Genomic DNA, 25,741 nt, shown 5'->3' with positions numbered 1-25,741 from the left:
TGTTCAAGTTTTAAAAAATTTAGGTCTCTCTGTGTTTTCATTTATTTTAATGTTTATCCTATATCTTATGAGTTCTGGAATTGGCCATTTTGTACTGCAGATCTCTCAAAGTATTATCTTACTTATCTATAACTTCTTTAAAGGAAAGGGAAAAAAGTCTAAACTTCGTATTTTAAAAAGTCAAAAATACAGAGTTCAAATGATATAAAATATTGAAGAGAAAAAACTATACCAAGACAGTGTAAAAGTGCCAAAAAATAATGAAAATAACATCAAATTTATTAAGCAGCCTAATTTCCTAAGCAAAAATTAACAATGTTAAGATATTTCATCTCACACTAGTATCAACAAAAGTCAAACTCCTTATTTTGTTCGATCCTGGCTTGCTGGCTTCTACAAACTATGTAAGTATCCCAATGAAAATTTTTTCCTCAAAGTAATTATTTTGATGAATTATCCTATGACTGCTCCCCCAATTCTTTTTTTAAAAAATCCACTTTAATTCTAGCAGAGGATGCACGTAGCAAAGTCCCAACTGTGGTTAGACAGCATTCATCTGCATATATCAGCTAGTATAAAGCTTCCCCTCTGCACCCTCCCCATCCGCACCTAAAAACCCCATTCAGCTAGTCTCCAACTCTTCCCGTTACCCATATCCATGCTGTACAATATTAAGCATGCCTGTCTCACCCAAACTAGATCCTTGTGGCATGCTCTAATTCTATTAGCAAGATTATACTTACAGGATATTAATATATAATTCATAAAAGCCATTCTCAACCTCCCCACCCCAGCTTTCAAATATTATACTAAACCATGCACCCTTCACCACTTTTTTTTCTATTCAAAAACTAAAGCCATTCAAAATGAAGCATTTTATCTACCATGTTCTTCAATCACTGAAGCATGTTTCTCCCTGCTTTGAATCAGTTCAGTGTAATGTATTTCAAAAGAGACAAAAAACTATAAATACAATATAAAAAAAAAGAAAGAAAAAACTACAAATACAATTTAAGCCTGAATGTTAATATGTTACGTGTGTGTGTGCACAGAATGAATTTTGTTAACCGAGCAAGTACTTATGCAAAACAATTACACGCAAGAGCCACTGGTAAAACTATGCTTCAGTGACTGATGAACATGGTAGATTAAGTAGTTCAAATGGTCTAATTTATGTGTAACTGGAGTCCTACAAAAGAGGCAAGGTGCAGGAAAAGCTTTCTAAAGAAATAAATATTTTATAAAATCTGTGAAATGCACAGATTCATGAAACCCTGTATACTCCAAATACAAAAACAATACACCAATGGATCCAAAAACGACAGATGGCAAAATCAGTAGATAAGACCTTTTAAAATAACTATTATAAATATGGTAGAGGAATTAAAGAAAAGCACCTAACAAAAGGAGAAAAATGGAAGACAGAAAAAAAAGAACCAAAAGAAATTCTAGAGCCAAAAAATGCAAGAGCTAAAATGAAGTATTCTCTTGGTGAATATAACTAATTCTAATTTGCATAAGAAAATACAAATGTTAAAGAAGTTCCTTATATTGTAAAGAACATAATAAGAATGTTAAAGAAAAATGAAACTAGAGGGAAACTGAAGAGCACCAAAAGTCATAAATATGACTTTTTTCTTATTGTTTAACTTCTTTAAAATACAACAGACTGCTGGGTATATCCATTTAGAAATCTTATAAGTTAGTATGTCTAAAATTGAATTCATTAGATGTTTATTCAACTATTCATATCTCAAATAACTCTTGAATCCATCCTACTTTTCTTTGGCTCCATACTCATTACCCAAATTACTACAGCAGTAACTTTCAGTTCTTCTTTTCTCCAATTTATTACCTATACTTCAGCCACCAAGATTTCCATAAAGATGAAAGAAAGAGGAAGGAAGGAAAGGAGGGAGAGAGGAAATAAATTAGATATACCATGCAAACAGATACACCATGTAAACACTAATTGCAAGAAAACCAGAATGGGTATATCAGTACCAGAAAAATCAGACTTCAAAACAATGAACAGTAACAGGAGAAAATCAGACATTTCACAATAACAAAAGGGTCAATTTATAAGAAAAATGTAATTTAAAAAGTGGCTATGACCCTCATACCAGAGCTTCAAAACACCTGAAGCAAAAACTAGCAGAACTGAAGACCCTCACACTGAGTCAGTCAAGCCAAAGTAACAAGTCTATTATAGCTTCTATCTAATAACTGAAAACACTGGGCAGAATATAAAAAGTTACTACCTTAGGACTGTTTTTGTTTTGTTTTGTTTTGTTTTAAAGCAAATAACCATAGACAAATTGGAAAGAGAAGTCTAAACCTGAAGGACTACCAGTATAGTACTGAATTTCCTTTTATATTTTTTCATCCTTTATATCTCATATTTGATCTAAGGGCAGCCCAAGTTGCAGAACTGTGCAGTGAGCAACAAAACTGTGAGAGAAATCCAATATCTGGCCAAAACAAACAGAAAAAGGAGTCCTTGTAAACCACAGAGTGTTTGGGGAGTTATACCATTTTTCTCTCTCTCTCTTTCTTCTCTCCCAGTTCTACCACAAGGCCAGCCCCAGTGATAGAGCTGCACCACTGTGTGTGTGTGTGTGTGTGTGTGTGTGTGTGTGTGTGTGTTGGGGGAGCATGGGGTGGGGGGTGGGGAGGACTGTGTGTGTGAGAGAGTGTGTGTGTGTGTATGTGTGTGTGTGTGTTGGGGGAGCATGGGGTGGGGAGGACTGTGTGTGTGTGTGTGTTTGTGTTGGGGGAGCATGGGGTGGGGAGGACTGTGTGAGTGTGTGTGTGTGTGTGTGTGTTGGGGGAGCATGGGGTGGGGGGTGGGGAGGACTGTGTGTGTGTGTGTGTGCGTGTGTGTGTGTTGGGGGAGCATGGGGTGGGGAGGACTGGGGGAGAAAATAGAGCATCTACAACTCCAGGGAGAAGAAAGGAAACCTCTCAGTAGTTAAAATACCCAAGCAAGGGGCAAGGATCTTGTGGTTCAAAAAAGAAAAAGGAGGCCTCTGCTATTTTTTTCTTTCTTTTCTCTCACCACCCTGTCCTAAAGTTGACTCTAGTCATACAAGACCACATAACAGTACAAAGTAACAAAAATTCTAAGTAAGAAATCCATTTTTCTACTTAGGGAAAGAAGGAAAATGAGCCCCAAGAAGCCAAAGAGTATGGGGGAAACCGTGAGGAGGACAGTTGGAGTAGACAATCCCCTAATTCTGTGTATGAACTAACATAAATCTTGGGGTTCACCACCATGCTATACATGTGTGGAACAGACCAAAGAAGCATAGCAAAGGTTTTAGAATTGACTGACTTTGGAACCAGAAAGCAAGACAGAACTTGCAGTCTGGATGCAACCAACTGGATTGCCTGCTAAAATAAAATCAACATCCTTCAGAGGATTTTTACCTGGAAACACAATCTCAAATGTAAGAATCAGAAAGTCTGGGGAAAAATTCCACTATTTAACAACAACAACAAAAAATCAAACAAAGGTGACCAACTGTCAAGAGGAAAAAGCAATCAACAGATACCAATCCCCAAAAGATGCAGTTGCTGGAAGCATCAGAAAAAAACTTTAAAACTGGTATTATAACCACGCTCTGTGGCATAAAGGTGAAAAAATTCAGAATGAATGAAAATATTAAAATCTGCAGCTGAGGAACAGAAAATATAAAAAGGAACAAGGTAAACTTAAAACAAGAGAGAGAGAATATCTAAAATTAAAAATTCACTGGATGGGCTCAAAAGCAAGGAGGTAACAGAACTAAGAGTCAGTAAACTGGAGCACAGATCAACAGAAATTTTCTAAACTAAAGAAGAGAGAAAAAAGATTGGGAAACAATGAAGAGTCTTAGGAATTGTAGGAAAATGTAACAGTTTTGTTGTGTTAGGGGAAAAGACTATGCACAAAAAAAAACTTCCGAATTTCATAAAAGATGTAAATTTACAGATTCAAAAATCTCAATAAACATCAATAATGATAAATTCAAAGAAAATCATCCCCATATAATCAAACTGCTGGAAAATGAAAATATTAAAAGTAGACATAGAAAAACAGCATGTTACGAACAAGGGAACAACAAATGATTCAAATGACTCAGATTTCTCATCAGAAACTATGGAGAAAAGAAGACAGCAGAACAACATCTTTACAGTACTCAAAGAAAACAACTATTCAAAGAACACTGACTGCGTCACAGAATTCCAGGGGTTAGGTACATCAGTGGAGAGAAAAGGCCTACACCCTGCCCAGGGCCCGTTTTAAGCAGATGTGTTACAACTATCGGGCTCAGACTTAAAATTGTGTGCAATTTTATTTTAAGGTTCAAGATTTCCAGAACTATTGATGATGACAAACATTTAACTTGGTACTCACTTTGTGCCACACATTTTATTAATACAAAATACTTTCTATGGATGATACAGATGGTATCATTTAAGCTTCTGAATCCCTATGAAATTGTTTCTATTTTAACTCTACTTTACAGATGAGATAACTTACCATTAGAGAAGTTGAATAACTTGCCCAAGCCACAGACAGAGCCTGGATTTCAACCCAGGTCTGAGCTCCAAATATGTCTTAATCTCTAAAAAAGGTCTAAAATTGAATGAATTAAAAGCAAAATGAAGTATATTCTGCTCTTAATTATAGAGAGTATCAGCTCTTCAAGGGAAAGAATTGTTCTATCCTTCTTCTATTCCCAGGACTTTTAACAGTCTCTAAAAGACTAAATACTCAATAATACACCAAACAAATCAATCAGTAAATAAATAAAATTTTTTAGAGTTAGTGATCCTTTCAGCAACCAAGTAATGGCAAACACACATCTCTGGACACCACCTGGATCCTATTCTATCCACAACTAAATGTATCATAACTGCAGCCACCATGTAGACAAAAACTCATGATGAGTGGAAATCCTGGGTTAAGGAGGCAAATATTTTTTAGCAAGCCAATACTTTTAGACCTAGTAAAATCACACACCACTGCAATAAGCTAATATCTTTATAAATATAAATTCAGTTTTATACAAGTCATTTTTCAATTCTATTATCCCTTCCTCAGCAGGAAGATGCAAAGAGTAACAAAGAGCATGAAAGAGAAGACTCATTATGTAACCAAAGAGTATTTTAGTAAATTGCCGAAAACTAGCAAAAATTCCCTGTACAGCTGAATCCAAGTAGCCAGTATATACAATCATCAAATGACAAAAACCAAAAAGTTAACCAATAAGTTAAACTGACGATGTTTAAACAAAAGCATTTATCTATTCAATTTTATCACTGGCAAACTACATATCTTTAATACTCACTTCAGCCCATTTAAATATAGACACTTTCCAGGTAGTTCCTTACCATTCAAGTTAGGGGTTATTTTAAATTGACCACAAGAATTCTCTTAAAAACTGCAACTATGAAGAGGCAGCTGAAAAGTCTCCTCTTAGTTCTTTCAGGCTACTGTATAACAAAATACCACATGGATGGCTTACAAACAGACATTTATTTCTCCCAGCTCTGGATGCTGGGAAGTCCACGACTGAGGCTCTGGCAGATGGCTGTCTCATAAGAGCTCACTTTCTAGACAGCATCTCTTTGCTGTGTCCTCACACTGCAGGAGGCACAAGCTAGCTTGTAGCACTTTGGCCTAGATTTACATTTAGCCTACATAAACATTCAGAAATGGATCTGCTGCTGCTGCTGCTGCTGCTGCTGCTAAGTCGCTTCAGTCATGTCCAACTCTGTGTGACCCCATAGACGGCAGCCCACCAGGCTCCCCCGTCCCTGGGATTCTCCAGGCAAGAACACTGGAGTGGGTTGCCATTTCCTTCTCCAATGCATGAAAGTGAAAAGTGAAAGTGAAGTCACTCAGTCATGTCCAACTCTTGGCAACCCCATCACTCAGTCGTGTTTGACTCTTCACGACCGCATGGACTGCAGCCTACCAGGCTCCTCCGCCCGTAACATTTTCCAGGCAAGAGTATTGGAGTGGGTTGCCATTGCCCTCTCTGCAGAAATGGATCACACGGCCTTAAATCAATTGGGATGCTATCTCTTCTGCAGAGTGACTTAGTGAGGAATCTGAATATAACCAAGACCAGCATGTATTGATTCATGTCATTCCCTTGACCACAACAAAATGGTTCAGTTGGTCCAATCAGAGTAAAATTCACAACTTTTTGTTCCATGGTTAAAACACCAGAGCCTTTCTCTCAACCACCAGGTATAAACAAATCATTTACCCTTACTTATCAATTTCTGCTGCTAACTAGCCATGACATGGAGAAGATCAAAGCTGAGTAGTTTACAAAGAAATATTACCAGAGCCCAGATCAAACCACACCTCCAGTGTTTAAAACAGTAGGAGTTGGGTTGAGGTGGGTTTGCCTTTTCCTGATCCAAAATCATTTTCACTTATAAGGCTGGTATTCCTACTATAAATTCTACTTATTCATGCATGTATTTATCATTTATTATACTGTAATAAACACTTTTACAGTATTATTACACTGATGGAGTTGATATGCTATTTTACTTAGAATTTTCACAAACTATAAATTAAAATAACTGTATTTAAACTGAATAAGAAGGCACAGCATATAAAAGAATGTGTATATTAATTATTCTTTGATACCCAAGAATTTATTCATTTGTTAAGCATTTACTGAAGATCTACTATACTCCAAGTCATTGTTCAGTCACTAAGCCATGTCCAACTCTGTGAACCCATGGACTGCAGGACACCAGGCTCCCCTGTCCTCCACTATCTCCTGGAATTTGCTCAAATTCATGCCCACTGAGTCGGTGATATTTTCCAGTCTTCTCATCCTCTGCCACCCGCTTCTCCTTCTGCCTTCAATCTTTCCCAGCATCAGGGTCTTTTCCAATGACTTGGCTCTTCACATCAGGTGGCCAAAGCATTGGAGCTTCAAAGTCTTTACAATGGACGTTCAGGGTTAATTTCCTTTAGGATCGACTGGTTTGATCTCCATGCAGTCCAAAGGACTCTCAAGAGTCTTCTCCAGCACCACAATTTGAAGCATCAATTCTTCAGAGCTCAAACTTCTCTATGGTCCAACTCTCACATCCCTACATGACTACTAGAAAAACCATAGTTTTGACTATACAGACCTTTGTTGTTAAAGTGACATCTCTGCTTTTTAATACGCTGTCTAGTTTTGTCACAGTTTCCTTCCAAGGAGCAAGCGCCTTTTAATTTCATGGTTGAAATTAATGGGTAAACTGAGTACCATAGTAAAGTGAGTACCCAGACATAGTACTAGTTCTCAAGCAACACTGAGACTGATTTTACAGGTAGAGATACAAACAGAAGCTTAAGAACCAAAGTGGGAACTCTCGACCAGAACTGTAAAGTTGGTGGCCTTGATCTTAGAAAAGTAAGCTAATAAAATTTTCATCATCAGTATTTCTCTTACAGTTTCCAAGAGTTCAATACAGTACCTGTATTTGATGGATCCAAAATTAACTGAAGAGATGGCTTATTTGTTTGCCTGGCTGAAATATTTCCAAATGAATGGTCTGAAATCTCACTGGAACTTGGACAATCAACAGGAAGGCTGCTTTGCCCCTTCTCCGAATCTCTCAAAATCTCTTCCATGGCTTTTTCCAGTTGTTCATCACCATTAGAAACTATCTACAGACAAAGGAAAACAATTCCTTTCAATCATAATATGGTTCTACTACTACAAAATACTGCATTTCTAGAACATATTTAAATTTAAAAATAGTTACTGAATACCAAGAATTAGTTGTACCTAATTTCATGAGATATAACAGAAAATTCTGAGTTTAAAAAACCAAGAAACAATAGAGGACTATTAGTTTCAGAAAAGGATTCTCCAGAAAAACCCAAGGCAGTTTCCAACTATATTTGGCCTAGGAGCTTACTTAGAGATTTTCGGGGTTTTTTTCTTTTTTTTACCTTTCAGTAACACATTCTAAAAATCAAGTAATCCTAAATTTATGTGTTTTAAAGAGAAAAATTGATAAGTTTAAATAGACAATATATAGTGTTAATATCATTTAAAAGGTCATATTTTCTGTTATCATAACATAAATATGTTTGTGATTTCTTTACAAATTTTGCTTGAGCGGCCAAGGAGTATCGGTAATTTCCTTATATTTAAGTTGGCTGACCTTTTTCTTAAAAACCAAGTGAGACACACCAAGCATAAGTAAATAAATGCCTTAAGCACATTAATGTGAAAACAGAGTTAAATGAATTTAAATAGCTATTTATTTAAGTATACATAAGAATTGATGCTTTTGAACTGTGGTGTTGCAGAAGACTCTTGAGAGTCCCTTGGACTGCAAGGAGATCCAACCAGTCCATTCTGACGGAGATCATCCCTGGAATTTCTTTGGAAGGAATGATGCTGAAGCTGAAACTCCAGTACTTTGGCCACCTCATGCGAAGAGCTAACTCATTGGAAAAGACTGTGATGCTGGGAGGGATTGGGGGCAGGAGGAGAAGGGGATGCCAGAGGATGAGATGCCTGGATGGCATCACCGACTCGATGGACGTGAGTCTGAGTGAACTCCGGGAGTTGGTGATGGACAGGGAGGCCTGGCGTGCTGCGATTCATGGGGTCACAAAGAGTCGGACACGACTGAGTGACTGATCTGATCTGATCTGATTGACTATTTTAATGAAATTATAAAACTATATATCCTCAACATAATGTAAAATGATTACTTAACCATCTAATTTTTACAAATTAGATGTAAAATTTTTTATTAGATTGATATTTTATTAGATTAACATACTAACATACCTTTGTATCATAACTAATACTAAATACAAGTCATAAATAATATACAGCATTTTAGGCTAATTCCTTTCTCCCTATATCTAGAAGGTGGTTATGCAATTCCCATAGATATATACCTGGGTTTGTTTGGTTTTATTTATAAATAAGAAAACAGTTTTCATTTGGTCAAACATCATACATATATCTGTTTGCAATAAAAAACATATATATATCAAATACATACCTGAATTGGTACACAGCTTCAAAGAAAAGACTTTTTTTGATAACTCAAACGTTATGCTGCCTAACAAAAATGCAACATAAAAATGAAAAATAAAAAGGACCACATCTAAATAAAAACTCAATGACTAAAATTACAAAACCTATACTTAAAAAATATTCAGACAAGTGTTAATCACACAGATGAATGCTACAAGCTGACTTAAAGCATAAAAATCATAAAGCAAAGTCTCTCAAGTGAAAGTAATACATAACTACATATTTATATAAGTAATTTTTAAAACCCAGCAGCAGTGAGAGAGACAAAAGTATCCAGATAAATTAAACTGCTGTAAGATTTAACCATTAAGTCTAACTTGCCAATTATCCTTTCTCTTCTTTTTTCCCTCCTATTTCTTATTTCTGAATTCTAAAAGATAAACAACCAAAAATAAAAAAATTTAAAAATAACAAACCTAACAATTATGTCTCTGGATAAATCAAACATTGATTCTATTCTCAAAGTGAGTACTTAAGAAAAAACTTTGGATTGTATACACTTCCTAAGGTAAGTTGCACCTAGTTAAAAAGAATAATTTAAAATAATATCATTTGTAGAAAAGGAAAAAATACCTTCAGTTCAGGTTTTTCATCATCTTTTGTAGAAGTATCACCTCCATGCTGAGGAACCAAAACAAATTCTTCACTGTTGAGTGTAGTCACAGAATCCGATGACCCACTAACCTTCTGTAATGAAGCTCTGACCTCCATTTCAGTTCTGCAAACTTCTCTTTCCACATCCACCTGGTCAAAACCAAAAAGATTAAGAAAAAAACTGGTGAATAAAAACATGAACTATTGAGTACCAGGATCAATTTTGGGGGGGCCTTTAAACATGGTTCAGGCAAAGAATTCTGCTGGCTAGATAATCATCTCAAAACTAGGAAGTCTACCTTCTTGGACTGGGCCACATAATAGAGATGTACCCTGAGTTTCCAGACTAAACGAACCATATTGTTCTCTGAACACCACCACAAACCTGCCCATCTCAACTAAAAGGATTTACTACTATAAGGCACTCTCTATATTTCTCTGAGAAATACTTTTTGTCCCTTTTATAAATATAGAAAACAAATAAGAAATAAGCTAGAAGTATGTACAAATTCACACACAAACAAAAATACATTCACTGGTGACTTTATAACCAAATCCAAATGTCTGCATAACTTATCTCCTCACACTAATAAGCACTGTACCTTAAAATATTTTTTATGTGTCACTTAAGTTGACAGATTAATACAGAATTCAACATTCTAAGCCATGTATCTTTTCCTTTCCAAACACAAAACCACTTATCTATAGGAAGCAGAAAATGGGGAGTTGGGGCGGGCGTGCCAAGGGGAGCAAAGCTTTATATTGCACTCATGCAGCAGTATTCAAATACTGTGTTCTATATATAGATCTCAATACTGTTTTCTATATAGATCTCTAGAAGCTCAGCTGGTAAAGAAACCACCTACAATATAGGAGACCCCGGTTTGATTCCTGAGACAGGAAGATCCGCTGGAGAAGGGATAGGCTACCCACTCCAGTCTTCTTGGGTTTCCCTGGTGGCTCAGCTGGTAAAGAATCTGCCTGCAATGTGAGAGACCTGGGTTCAATCCCTGGGTTGAGAAGATCCTCTGGAGAAGGAAAAGGCTACCCACTCCAATATTCTGGCCTAGAAAAATCTATGGACTGTAAAGTCCATGGAGTCACAAAGAATCGGACACAACTGAGCAACTCACTTTCACTTCACACCATAGAAACTCAACATTCTCTACCACTTCCAGAAACCCAAATATTCACACAACTAAATTAAACTGAACATGTACACTACATAAGAGTCACTATACTCAACATTTGGGGTTACATGAGTGAATAAGGCAAACAAGATGCCTCCTCTCCTGGAGCTTACAGCTTGTGAGGAAACAAGCAAGCAAGTAAGGAAGGAAATCCCAAATCATTCAACAGGCTATGAAGAAAACACAACAGCCCTAATATAACAAAGAGGAGCTGTAAGGAGTAGTATACAGATGACTATAAGGGAGGTAGTAGGAAAAGACTCTCTGAAAGGGAAATATTTGAGCTGAAAGCAGGAAGATTTTAAAAAGGAACCTTAGGTTAAACAATCTGCTCAGCGACAAAGGGGATAATAAGACAGGGAGGTAAGACAAGTTCAGTTTAGTATAGTTGCTCAGTCATACCCAACTCTTTCCAACCCCATGGACTGCAGCACTCCAGGCTTCCCTATTCATCACCAACTCCCGAACTTTACTCAAAATTCATGTCCATCGAATTGATGATGCCTTTAATCTTTCCCGGCATCAGGGTCTTTCCCAATGACTCAGTTCTTGGCATAAGGTAGCCAAAGTACTGGAGTTTCAGCTTCAACATTAGTCCTTCCAATGAATATTCAGGATTGATTTTCTTGAGGATTGACTGGTTTGATTTCCTTGCAGTCCAAAAACTCTCAAGACTCTTTTACAACACCACAGTTCAAAAGCATAAATTTTTCTGCACTCAGCTTTCTTTATAGTCCGACTCTCACATTCATACATGACTACTGGAAAAACGGTGCCTTGACTAGACGGACCTTTGTTGACAAAGTAATGTCTCTGCTTTTGAATATGCTGTCTAGGTTGGTCATAACTTTTCTTCCAAGGAGTAAGAGTCTTTTAATTTCATGGCTGCAGTCACCATCTGCAGTGATTTTGCACCCCAAAAAAATAAAGTCAGCCACTGTTTCCACTATTTCCCCATCTATTTGCCACGAAATGATGGGACTGGATGCCATCACTCTCCTCTTTCACTTTCATCAAGAGGCTCTTCAGTTCTTCTTCACTTTCTGCCATAAGGGTGGAGTCATCTGCATATCTGAGATTATTGATATTTCTCCCGGCAATCTTGATTCCAGCTTGTGCTTCCTCTAGCCCAGCGTTTCTCATGATGTACTCTGCATATAAGTTAAATAAGCAGGGTGACAATATACAGCCTTGATGTACTCCTTTTCCTATTTGGAACCAGACTGTTGTTCCATGTCCAGTTCTAACTGTTGCTTCCTGACCTGCATACAGGTTTCTCAAGAGGCAGGTCAGGTGGTCTGGTATTCCCATCTCTTTCAGAATTTTCCACAGTTTGTGGTGATCCACACAGTCAAAGGCTGTGGCGTAGTCAATAAAGCAGATTTTTTTCTGGAACTCTCTTGCTTTTGTGATGATCCAGCAGATGTTGACAATTTGATCTCTGGTCCCTCTGCCTTATCTAAAACCAGCTTGAACATCTGGAAGTTCACAGTTCACATACGGTTGAAGCCTGGCTTGGAGAATTTTGAGTATTACTTTGCTAGCATGTGAGATGAGTGCAACTGTGTGATAGTGATAGTTTGAACATTCTTTGGGATTGCCTTTCTTTGGAACTGGAATGAAAACTGACCTTTTCCAGTCCTGTGGCCACTGCTGAGTTTTCCAAATTTGCTGGCATACTGAGCGCAACGCTTTCACAGTATTATCTTTTAGGATTTGAAACAGCTCAATTGGAATTCCATCACCTCCACTAGCTTTGTTCGTAGTGATGCTTCTTAAGGTCCACTTGCCTTCGTATTCCAAGATGTCTGGCTCTAGGTGAGTGATCACACCATCATGGTTATCTGAGTCATGAAGATCTTTTTTGTATAGTTCTTTTGTGTATTCTTGCCACCTCTTCTTAATATCTTCTGCTTCTGTTAGGTCCATACCATTTCTGTCCTTTATTGAGCCCATCTTTGCATGAAATGTTCCCTTGGCACCTCTAATTTTCTTGAAGAGATCTCTAGTCTTTCCCATTTTATTGTTTTCCTCTATTTCTTTGCATTGGTCACTGAAGAAGGCTTTCTTATCTCTCCTTGATATTCTTTGGAATGCTGCATTCAAATGGGTATATCTTTCCTTTTTCCTTTGCCTTTCACTTCTCTTCTTTTCTCAGCTATTTATAAGGCCTCCTCAGGCAATCATTTTACCTTTTTGCATTTGTTTTTCTTGGGGATGGTCTTGATCCCCTGCCTCCTGTACAACGTCACGGACCTCTGTCCATAGTTCTTCAGGCACTCTGTCTATCAGATCTAATCCTTTGATTCTATGTCACTTCCACTGTATAATCATAAGGGATTTGATTTAGGTCATACCTGAATGGTCTAATGGTTTTCCCTACTTTCTTCAATTTAAGTCTGAATTTAGCAATGAGTTCATGATCTGAGCCACAGTCAGCTCCCGGTCTTGTTTTTGCTCCCTGTATAGAGCTTCTCCATCTTTGGCTGCAAAGAATAAAATCATTCTGACTTTGGTATTGACCATGTGGTGATGTCCATGTGTAGAGTCTTCTCTTGTGTTGTTGGAAGAGGGTGTTTGCTATGACCAGTGCGTTTTCTTGGCATAACTCTGTTAGCCTTTGACCGGCTTCATCTTGTACTCCAAGGCCAAATTTGCCTGTTACTCCAGGTATCTCTTGACTTCCTACTTTTGCATTCCAGTCCTCTATAATGAAAAGAACATCTTTTGAGGGGGTTAGTTCTAGAAGGTCTTGTAGTCTTCATAGAACCATTCAACTTCAGCTTCTTCAGCATTACTGGCCAGGGCATAGACTTGGATTATCGTGATATTGAATGGTTTGCCTTGGAAACAAACAGAGATCATTCTGTCGCTTTTGAGATTGCATCCAAGTACTGCATTTGGACTCTTTTGTTGACTATGATGGCTATTCCATTTCTTCTAAGGGATTCTTGCCTACAGTAGTAGATAGAATGGTCATCTGAGTTAAATTCACCCATTCCAGTCCATTTTAGTTCACTGATTCCTAAAATGTCAATGTTCACTCTTGCCATCGCCTGTTTGACCACTTCCAATTTGCCTTGATTCGTGGACCTAACATTGCAGGTTCCTATGCAATACTGCTCTTTATAACATCAGACTTTACTTCCACTACCCGTCACATCACAACTGTGTGTTGTTTTTGCTTTGGCTCCATCTCTTCATTCTTCTTGGAGTTATTTCTCCACTCTTTTCCAGTAGCATTTTGGGCACCTACCGACCTGGGGTGTTCATCTTTCAGTGTCCTATCTTCTTGCCTTTTCATACTGCTCATGAGGTTCTCAAGGCAAGAATACTGAAGTGGTTTGCCATTCCCTTCTTGAGTGGACCACGTTTTGTAAGAACTCTCCAAGATGACCCGTCCATCTTGGGTGGCCCTACATGGCATGGCTCACCATTTCACTGAGCTAGACAAGGCTGTGATCTCTGTGATTAGTTTGGTTAGTTTTCTGTGATTGTGGTTTCCATTCTGTCTGCCCTCTGATCGATCAGGATAAGAGGCTTATGGACACTTCCTGATGGGAGAGACAGATTGAGGGGGAAACTGGGTCTCGTTCTGATGGGCCATGCTCAATAAATCTTTAATCAAATTTTGTTGATGGGCAGGGCTGTGTTCCCTCCCTGTTGTTTGACCTGAGGCCAAACTACGGTGGAGGTAATGAAGATAATGGGGACCTTCTTTGAAAGGTCCCATGCAGGCACTGCTGCACTCAGTGCCCCTGACCCTGCAGCAGGCTACTGTCCACCCATGCCTCTGTCAGAGACCCCTGGACACTCACAGGCAAGTCTGGGTCAGTCTTTTGTAGGGTCACTGCTCCTCTCTCCTGGATCCTGGAGCACACAAGGTTCTGTTTGTGCCCTCCAAGAGTCTGCTTCCCCAGTCCTATGTAAGTTCTGGTGGCTCTATGATGGGGTGAATGGCAACCTCCTCCAAGAAGGCTTATGCCATACCCAGGTCGGCTGCACCCAGAGCCCCTGCCCCCGAGGCAGGCCACTGCTGACCCATAATTTCACAAGAGACACTCAAACACAATTCTGGCTCAGTCTCTGTGGAGGTCTCTGGGTCCTGGTGCGCACAAGGTTTGAGCCCTCTCAGCGGACAAGCAGACCAGTGCTGAAGAATGCAGGACCTCATAACCATGGTAAGCCTGACCCATGCCAAAAATTCCCCCAGAAATGTTCTTTTTCTCTAATTAGGTTATTTTGTTCACTTCCTCATTAAAAAAAAAAAAAAAGGCTGCAATATCTCATTTTGCCAGTAGGTGACACTAATACCATTAATCTCATCAAAAAAGGAGGAAAAAAAATTACTTTTTCCTTCAAGTCACAGTTGAAAAAACTACTTCCTAACATTATTGAAAAAATCAAAGTTTCTAATAACATCAAAACGAAGAATAATTACTGCCAACTCCAAGGCCTACCTCTCATTTATTTCTGCTAGGCATGTAAACATACTTCTTTTTTAAAACCCTTCAAGCATATTCATCTGTCCTCTAAAAGGTTTTTCTCATTTTGCATATTATGTGTGTGTGCTAAGTCGCTTTAGTTGTGTCTGACTCTTTGCAACCCTATAGACTGTAACCCACTAGGTTCCCTCTGTCCATGTGATTCTCCAGGCAACAACACTGGGGCAGGCTGCCATTTCCAGGTTATCTTCCTGACCCAGGGATCGAACCCATGTCTCACGTTTCCTGCATTGGCAGGTGGGGACTTTACCACTAGCGCCCTTGCATATTATATGTTTCTGAAAATGCAGTATGTATTAGAAGCAACTTTTTACCCTTCCGGCTGCCCCATGAAAGCTTGATTGTCAAGACATTACACACTTCAGGTGTTCTTTCTATGGCCAATCCTTCAAATCCTTTTCGGTTGCCACTCTTCTACTTCACATTTAAATGCTGGAAATTCCCCAAATTCTGAGCTTTTTTCTCTGATTCTTTGCCACTCACTCTTATTGCCAAGGATTTAAATAGCATCTATATACTGAAAGTCTCCCAAATTTCTATCCCAACCCAAATGTCTCCTCTAATTCCTGATTTTGAATCCAACTCTTTGATATTTCCTTGTGGAATTCTATCAGTATCTTAAAATGTGACCCAAGTGGAATTCCTAATGTCTCCTCCAAAATTGTTTCTTATTCAGATTTCCCATTTCTGAAGAACACCACCTTCTACTAAGTTGCACAAACAAAAAATCTGGTTATCATCCTTGATTCATCTCTGCTTCTTCATTCCTCTCATTACCAAGTCATGTCAATCTCACTTTCAAAATAAATCCCACATCTATCTCTCTACATCCATTTTACAAACCTAATACAAGCCATGATCTCACCTATTATAACAGTCTCCAGCGACGTCACTTTCACTTTTCACTTTCCTGCATTGGAGAAGGAAATGGCAACCCACTCCAGTGTTCTTGCCTGGAGAATCCCAGGGACGGCGGAGCCTGGTGGGCTGCCGTCTATGGGGTCGCACAGAGTCGGACATGACTGAAGCGACTTAGGAGCAGCAGCAACCCATCTCCTTCTTCCAGTCTTCTCCTCCCTGATCTACTAACTGAGCAGCCAAAGAAATCGTTTGGAAAGCTAAGTTGGATTACATTAAAGCTCCAGACTAAAGTATTTTAACTAAAATTCAAATAAAATCCAAACTCCCTGCCATGACTTAAATGCCTGACACACCCTTGCATCTGTCACTTTTTCATTACAGCTCTTTAGTCATGGAAAGTTCCTTCCCACTTTAGGTCTTAGCACTTATCCCCTGCCTTCATATGGCTGACTCCTAAAGGTATCACCTGCCATTCATAGACTCAACAAATATTAATTTAATGAGTCCCTACTACGTGACAGAAATCGTAATGGGAACTAGAGACTAAACAGTTACTGAGATGAATGTAGGCCCAATTTTCTTAGACCTAACATTCTTACGGATGTGTTAAATAATACAGAACAAAGTAAATTAGGATCATCTATTGGAATAAGCAATGGAAAAGATGCTGAGAAGGCAGGAGGCAATATGGATTCAATCGACATTTGGATTTAATGATGATGAGCAAATCATGGAAAGACTGGGGAGAAAGAACTTCATGTAGAAGAAATAGCAAATACTGAGTTGGACAAGAAGTTTGTTAGGATTCTTCCAGATGATATTTCGAACAATCTTCTTGGCCAATCCAATCAAAAACCAAGACGTAAGAGAAGGCTGGCATAGTTTCTAGTGGGGTCACTGCTCCTTTCTCGTGGGTCCTGGTACGCACAAGGTTTTGTCTGTGCCCTCCAGGAGTGTGTGTCCACAGATACAACTGCACTCATCTCACATGAGTAGTAGCAAAGTAATGCCCAAAATTCTCCAAGCTAGCTGTCTATGGGGTCGCACAGAGTCACACACGACTGAAGCGACTTAGCAGCAGCAGCAGGAGGCTTCAACAGTACATGAACCAAGAATTTCCATGTTCAAACTGGATTTAGAAAACGCACAGGAACCAGAGATCAAATTGCCAACATCTGTTAGATCATAGAAAAAGAAAATCACACAAAAACATCTACTTCTGCTTTACTGACTACACCAAAGCCTTTGACCGTGTGGATTACAACAAACTGTGGAAAATTCTTGAAGAGATGGGAATACCAGATCACCTGACCTGTCTCCTGAGAAATCTGTATGCAGGTCAGGAAGCAACAGTTAGAACTGGACATGGAACAACAGACTGGTTCCAAACTGCGAAAGGAGTACGTCAAGGCTGTGTATTGTCACCCTGCTTATTTAACTTATGTGCAGAGTACATCATGAGAAACGCTGGGCTGGAGGAAGCACAAGCTGGAATCAAGATTGCCAGGAGAAATATCAATAACCTCAGATATAGAGATGACACCACCCTTATGGCAGAAAGTGAAGAGGAACTAAACAACCTCTTGATGAAGGTGAAAGAGGAAAGTGAAAAAGCTGGCTTAAAACTCAACATTCAGAAAACGAAGATCATGGCATCTGGTCCCATCACTTCATGGCAAACAGATGAGGAAACAATGGAAACAGTGAGAGACTTGATTTTCTTGCACTCCAAAATCACTGCAGATGGTGACTGCAACCGTGAAAATTTTTATAAAAGACGCTTGCTCCTTGGGAGAAAAACAATGACAAACCTAGACAGCATACTAAAAAGAAGAGACATTACTTTGCCATCAAAGGTCCATGTAGTCAAAGCTATGGTTTTCCCAGTTGTCATGTATGATTTAAGAGTTGGACCATAAAGAAGGCTCATCAGTGAAAAACTGATGCTTTGAACTCTGGTGCTGGAGAAGACTTTTGAGAGTCCTTGGACTTCAAGGAGATCAAACCAGTTAATACGAAAAGAAATCAACCTTGAATATTCATTGGAAGGACTGATGCTAAAGCTGAAGCTCCAATACTTTGGCCACCTGATGCGAAGAACGGACTCACTGGGAAAGACCCTAAGGCTGGGAAAGATTGAAAGCAGGAGAAGGGGACGACAGAGGATGAGATGGCTGGATGGCATCACCGAATCAATGGACATGAGTTTGAGCAAGCTCTGGGAGTTGGTGATGGACAGGGAAGCCCGGGCATGCTGCAGTCCGTGGGGTCACAAGAGTCAGAGATGACTGAACTGAAATGAGAGAGAGAGAAGTCGCTCATTCGTGTCTGATTCTTTGAAACCCCATGGACTGTAGCCTAACAGGCTCCTCCATCCATGGGATTTTCCAGGCGAGGGTACTGGAGTGGGTTGCCACTAAGAGAAGGCTTACTGAGAAACAGAAAGGAGGCCATGATAGCTTCAAAATAATAAGTATAGGTACGAATACAGTTGTCCCTCGGTATCCATGGAGAATTGATTCTAGGACCCACCACAGACACCTGAATCCACAGATGCTCAAGTATCGTAATTGATATTCCATATCCTCGATTTGTCATCTGTGGCTTCAACCAACCAGACTGCGTAGTATTGTAGTATTTATTGAAAAAAATCTATGTATATGTAGACTCAGACAATTCAAATGCATGTTGTTCAAAGGTCAACTATACTTGGTATGAAATGAAATATAGATAGGAAGGCAGAGTGCCTGAGGTCACCCCTGTCACAAAGGCTATCTAAATATACCCCCTTTCCAATTCCAACTGTGTCTCCCCTCAAAGGATTCTTCTTCAGTTCAGTTCAGTTGCTCAGTCGTGTCCGACTCTTTGCGACACCATGAACCGCAGTATGCCGGGCCTCCCTGTCCATCACCAACTCCCGGAGTCCACCTAAACTCAGGTCCATTGAGTTGGTGATGCTGTCCAACCAATTATCCTCTGTCATCCCATGCTCCTCCTGCCTTCAATCTTTCCCAGCATCAGGGTCTTTTCAAATGAGTCAGCTCTTTGTATCAGGTGGCCAAAGTATTGGAGTTTCAGCTTTAACATCGGTCCTTCCAATGAACACCTGGGACTGACCTCCTTTAGGATGGACTCGTAGGATGTCCCTGCAGTCCGAGGGACTCTCAAGAGTCTTCTCCAACACCACAGTTCAAAAGCATCAATTTTTCTGCACTCAGCTTTCTTTACAGTCCAACTCTCACATCCATACATGACTACTGGAAAAACCATAGCTTTGACTAGATGAACCTTTGTTGGCAAAGTAATGTCTCTGCTTCTGAATATGCTATCTAGGTTGGTCATAACTTTCCTTCCAAGGAGTAAGCATATTTTAATTTCATGGCTGCAATCACCATCTGCAGTGATTTTGCAGCCCAAAAAAATAAAACCAGCCACTGTTTCCCCATCTATTAGCCATGAAGTGATGGGACCGGATGCCATATCTTCGTTTTCTGAATGTTGAGCTTTAAGCCAACTTTTTCACTCTCCACTTTCACTTTCATCAAGAAGCTCTTTAGTCCTTCTTCACTTTCTGCCGTAACGGTGGTGTCATCTGCATATCTGAGGTTATTGATATTTCTCCCGGCTATCTTGATTCCAGCTTGTGCTTCCTCTAGCCCAGCGTTTCTCATGATGTACTCTGCATATAAGTTAAATAAACAGGGTGACAATATACAGCCTTGACGAACTCCTTTTCCTATTTGGAACCAGTCTGTTGTTCCATGGCCAGTTCTAACTGTTGCTTCCTGACCTGCATACAGGTTTCTTAAGAGGCAGATCAGGTGGTCTGGTATTCCCATCTCTTTCAGAATTGTCCACAGTTTATTGTGATCCACACAGTCAAAGGCTTTGGCATAGTCAATAAAGCAGAAATAGATGTTTTTCTGGAACTCTCTTACTTTTTTGTTGATCCAGAGGATGTTGGCAACTTGATCTCTGGTTCCTCTGCCTTTTCTAAAACCTGCTTGAACATCTGGAAGTTCACAGTTCATGTATTGCTGAAGCCTGGCTTGGAGAATTTTGAGCATTACTTTGCTAGCATGTGAGATGAGTGCAATTGTGCGGTAGTTTGAGCATTCTTTGGCATTGCCTTTCTTTGGGATTGGAATGAAAACTGACCTTTTCCAGTCCTGTGGCCACTGCTGAGTTTTCCAAATTTGCTGGCATATTGAGCACAGCACTTTCACAGCATCATCTTCCAGGATTTGAAATAGCTCAACTGGTATTCCATCACCTCCACCAGCTTTGTTCATAGTGATGCTTCCTAAGGCCCACTTGACTTCCCATTCCAGGATGTCTGGCTCTAGGTGAGTGATCACACCATCGTGATTATCTGGGTCATGAAGATCTTTTTTGTACAGTTCTTCAGTATATTCTTGCCACCTCTTCTTAATATCTTCTGCTTCTGTTTGATCCATACCATTTCTGTCCTTTATTGAGCCCATCTTTGCATGAAATGTTCCCTTGTTATCTCTAATTTTCTTGAAGAGATCTCTAGTTTTTCCCATTCTATTGCTTTCCTCTATTTCTTTGCACTGATCGCTGAGGAAGGCTTTTTATCTCTCCTTGCTATTCTATGGAACTCTGCATTCATATGGGTATATCTTTCCTTTTCTCCTTTGCTTTTTGCTTCTCTTCTTTTCACAGCTATTTGTAAGCCCTCCTCAGACAGCCATTTTGCCTTTTTGCATTTCTTTTTCTTGGGGATAGTCTTGATCCCTGTCTCCTATACAATGTCAGGAACTTCCATCCATAGTTCATCAGGCACTCTGTCTATCAGATCTAGTCCCTTAAATCTATTTCTCACTTCCACTGTATAACCATAAGGGATTTGATTTAGGTCATACCTGAATGGTCTAGTGGTTGACAGTTAAACTAACAGTTAATTCTGAATTAGCATGTAACTCAATACTAATGTGCATTGTGGTAACTTATTCAAATAAGATGTCCATTTTTAATAGAGGTTTTCTTTATCCCAAAGGAATGTCAGATATTCTGTCATGCTAACAGGAAAACTAATAGTTTACCATATGTAATTTTGTGACCTCTTCCAAACATAGCCTGGCACCTCTCATTCTACTCAAAATTAAGACAGCTCTTAATACAACCATCACAACCCTGCCTTGAAGGGTCTTAAAGATACTTTTATAAGTTTGCCAAGTACTACTACTATCTTAGTAGTGAAGGTATTACTAGTACCTTCACTACTAAAGCAGGGTGAAGGAGGAAAATTTTTAAATGGTTTAATACTCATTATTGAAACAACTAAGATCATGGCATCTGGCCCCATCACTTCATGGCAAACAGAAGGGGAAAAGGTGGAAGCAGTGACAGATTTCCTCTTCTTGGACTCTAAAATGGCAGATGGTGACTGCAGACATGAAATTAGAAGATGGCTGCTTCATGGCAGGAAAGCTATGACAAACCTAGACAGAGTGTTAAAAGCAAAGACATCACTTTGCCACAAAAAGGCCTGGATAGTCAAGGCAATGGTCTTTCCAGTAGTCATGTACAGATGTGAGAGCTGGACTATAAAGAAGGCAGAGTGCCAAAGAACTGATACTTTCAAACTGTGGTGACTCTTGAGAGTCCCTTGGAGTGCAAGGAGATCAAACCAGTCAATCTTAAGGGAAATCAATGCTGAATATACATTGGAAAGACTGATGCTGAAGCTGAAGCTCCAATACTTTGGCCACCTAATGCAAATAGCCAATTTTTTGGAAAAGACTGTGATGCTGGTAAAGACTGAAGGCAGAAGAGGGTGACAGAGGATGAGATGGTTGCATGGCGTCACTGGTTCAATGGACATGAACTTGGGCAAAATCCAAGAGATGTTGAGGGACAGGGAAGCCTGGCATGCTGCAGTCCACAGGGTCACAAAGAGTCAGACACAACTTGGCTACTGAACAACAACTAATACCTTACAGGATTGAAGACTGCTTTGAACCTCAATATAGAGACAACATGCTTATCAAATTTGCACACAAACACAATGAAAGGCAATACTTTAAAGTGCAAAGAATGAAAAGTCAATACTTAAAATATTTCCAACAGCAAGTAATAAGATTTAAACAGGGATAGGATAGTCTTTTCAATAAACAGTGTTGGGAAAATTAGATATCAAAATGCGAAAGAATGAAGTTGGACCCCAACCTCACACCATACACAAAACTCAATTCAAAATGGATTGTAGACCTAAATATAAGAACTAAAACTATAAAACTCTTAGCATAAAACAAAGGAGTAAATCTTCATGTCCTTGGATTAAGGATGGTTTCTGATACAACAGTAAAAGCATACGTGAAAGAAGAAAAAAATAGTTGAACAGTTAAAAGAATATCAGTTAAATACATTGAAATTTTAAATGCACTGAAAATGATACCATGAAAAAGTAAAATCCACAGGATGAGAAAATATTTACAATAGTTGATTATCCAGATTAAATGAGGAACTCTTACAAGTCAATAATAAAAAGACAAATAATTAAACTTCTGTTAACAGCTAAAGAGCGTGGACATTATCACCTTCTTCCCTATAAGAAGAAAAGGCTGGACAAACCAAAAAGCAAAGCTTCCTTGGATCCATTAGAAAACTGAGGTCACAGGACAAACTGCCATTTCAAATCTGGGACAAGCAAGAGAAAGACAGCAAGTAAGAGCTGCTAGAGCCATAAGCTGGAAGGAACACTTAAATGCTAATTTTGACAAACTGCCGGAAGCTAAGTATGGGACTTGAGTGTGGGAGTGGACAGTGGGTTGTGGAAGGGTGGCTTCAAATTTTTTCATATTTAGTTGGTACTTAATAATAAGTAATAATAAAGAAATTTCTAACATTCAAAAAAGAAAATGTTGAAATAACTACATTGATTTTAGACAAAGCAGACTTCAGAACTAGAAAGATTATCAGAGATAAAGAGGAGTATTATAAAATAATAAGAGGGTCAATTCTCTGAGAAAATATAACAATCTGCATTGAGTACGCATGTAACAAGAGGGCATCAAATTACTTGAGGCAAAAACTGGTAGAACTTGAAAGGAGAAACAGAAAAATCTACTATTATAGTTGGATATTTCAACACCTCTATCCGAAACTGAGAGATCAAGCAGACAGAAAATTAAGCAAGAAATACATGACCTAAACAGCACTATTAGTCAACCTGATGTAATTGATGTTTATAAAATACTAATCTAAAAAGAGAAGGATGTACTTTCTTACAGGGAACATTCACCAAGGGAGACCATATTCTTGGACCATAAAACACTCCTTGGTAAATTTTTAAAAATTCAGTTCAGTTCAGTCGCTCAGTCATGTCCAACTCTTTGCGACCCCATGAATTGCAGCACGCCAGGCCTCCCTGTCCATCACCAACTCCCGGAGTTCACTCAGACTCATGTCCATCGAGTCGGTGATGTCATCCAGCCATCTTATCCTCTGTCGTCCCCTTCTCCTCCTGCCCCCAATCCCTCCCAGCATCAGGGTCTTTTCCAATGAGTCAACTCTTCGCATGAGGTGGCCAAAGTATTGGAGTTTCAGCTTTAGCATCAGTCCTTCCAATGAACACCTAGGACTGATCTCCTTTAGAATGGACTGGTTGGATCTCCTTGCAGTCCAAGGGACTCTCAAGAGTCTTCTCCAACACCACAGTTCAAAAGCATCAATTCTTTGGCAACTATACAAATATTATCAAACTCATAATATAATTAAACTAGAAATCAAGAACAGATAGCCCAGAAATTCCCAAGTATTTGGAAATTAAATAACATACGCCTAAGTAACCATGAGTCAAAGACGAAACAAGGAAAGATTTTAAATACTTTTAACTAAACAAAAATGAAGATATAACACATTAAAAGTTGTGGGATATAGTGAAAGCAGTACTTAGAAATTTGTTGCACTGAATGCATACATCTAGGAAAGAAAAAACATCTAAAATCTAAAAAACATCTAAAACTTACGCTTCCTTAGAAACCTTAGGAAACTAAAAAAAAAGAGGGGGAGCACATAAAAAATAATAAACAGAAATCAATGAATTGAAGTAGAAAAGCAATACAGAAACATTTAACAATCAAAAGATGGCTCTTTAAAAAGATAAATAATATAGATTAAATTGATAAAAGGTCTAGCCAGGCTAAACAAGAAAAAGAGAATACACAAACTAGCAATATCAAAAATGAAAGAAGGTCATCACTACCAATCCCTGGATATCAACAGGATAATAAACAAATATTACCAACAATTCTATGCCCACAAATTTGGTAACTTAGATGAAATGGACCAGTTCCTTGAAAGACATAAAAGTACCAAACTTCACACCAGAAAAAATAGATAATCTGAACAGCTCTATATCTTTAAATAAATTTAACCAAAAATAATTAATAAGCTTCCAAAAGATAAAGCACTGGACATAAATGGCTTCACTGGCAATTCCAAAGATTTAAGGAAGAAACAGTATCAATTCTTCATAATCTCGTCCAGAATATAGGAGAGGAAATACCTTCTAACTTATTCTATGAGGCCAGAATTGACCTAATATTAAAAACTAACACCAGAGTACAAGACAAGAAAACTATAGATAAAATATTATAAAATCATATTCAACAACGTTTAAAAAGAATTATACCTTAGGTATGCAAGACTGGCTCAAAAATTAATCAATAAGCAAAAGTAAAATCACTATCATGAATGCAACATCCATTCATTATAAAAACTCTCAGTGAACCAGCAATTGATGGAACTGCCTCAACTTGGTAAAGAGTATCTATAAAAAAAAAACCTACAGCTAACATCATACTTAACTGTGAGAGACCGAAGAGACTGGACACTTTCCTTTAAGACTGGGAACCGTGTAATGATATCCCCTCTCTCTCACCTCTGATTAACATTAAGAAATAAAACTGTCTTTATTAACAAATTACATAACATCATAAGAAATAAAAGCTATGAAGATTGAAAAGGAAGAAATAAAACTGTCTTTATTCACAGATTACATAATTATCTATGCAGAAAAATCCCAAAAATCTATCCAAACTGAGTCCAGAAGTCACAGGATACAAGGGCAATATACAAAAGTCAATCTCTTCCCTACATACAAACAATAAAGAATTTGAATTTTTCATTTTTTAAAAAGCAATACCATTTACAATAACACCAAACAAATGAAATAATTATGTAAAAAATCTATCAAAATACCTGTAGGATCTGTTCGTAAGTAGAAACCTACAAAACACTAATGAAAGAAATTAAAGAAGATCTAAAAGATGAAAAGATACTCAATGTTCATAGATCAGAAAACTCAGTATTGCTAAGATGTTGATTCTTTCCTATTTAAATACGTAGATTCAAAAAATAACTTGTTAAGACTGAATAAACATCTTTAGCACTCACCTATCGACACAAGGACAGGAACCATATCTAGTTTTATTTTATTCACCAACACATCCCCAGCACAGTACCTATACAAACTACAGACTCAATAAACATC

At 38.5% G+C, this 25,741-nt stretch overlaps 1 protein-coding gene across 2 annotated transcripts in view; it reads right to left on the bottom strand.

Annotated features, from left to right (window-relative positions):
• The window catches only part of RABGAP1L (RAB GTPase activating protein 1 like), a 739,452-nt gene that overhangs the window by 655,222 nt on the left and 58,489 nt on the right, over positions 1–25,741 (bottom strand). For both annotated transcript variants that reach the window (XM_070768910.1, XM_070768911.1), the window contains exons 2-3: positions 9,645–9,815; positions 7,483–7,675 (exon numbers count right to left, since the gene is read on the bottom strand). In XM_070768910.1, the coding sequence (XP_070625011.1) occupies positions 7,483–7,675; positions 9,645–9,782 (331 nt within the window). In that variant the 5' untranslated portion in view covers positions 9,783–9,815. The remainder of the gene's footprint in view (positions 1–7,482; positions 7,676–9,644; positions 9,816–25,741) is intronic.

Source organism: Bos indicus, chromosome 16, assembly GCF_029378745.1.
Source record: "Bos indicus isolate NIAB-ARS_2022 breed Sahiwal x Tharparkar chromosome 16, NIAB-ARS_B.indTharparkar_mat_pri_1.0, whole genome shotgun sequence".
NCBI lineage: Eukaryota > Metazoa > Chordata > Mammalia > Artiodactyla > Bovidae > Bos > Bos indicus.
This window is presented reverse-complemented; position numbering and strand designations above follow the sequence as displayed.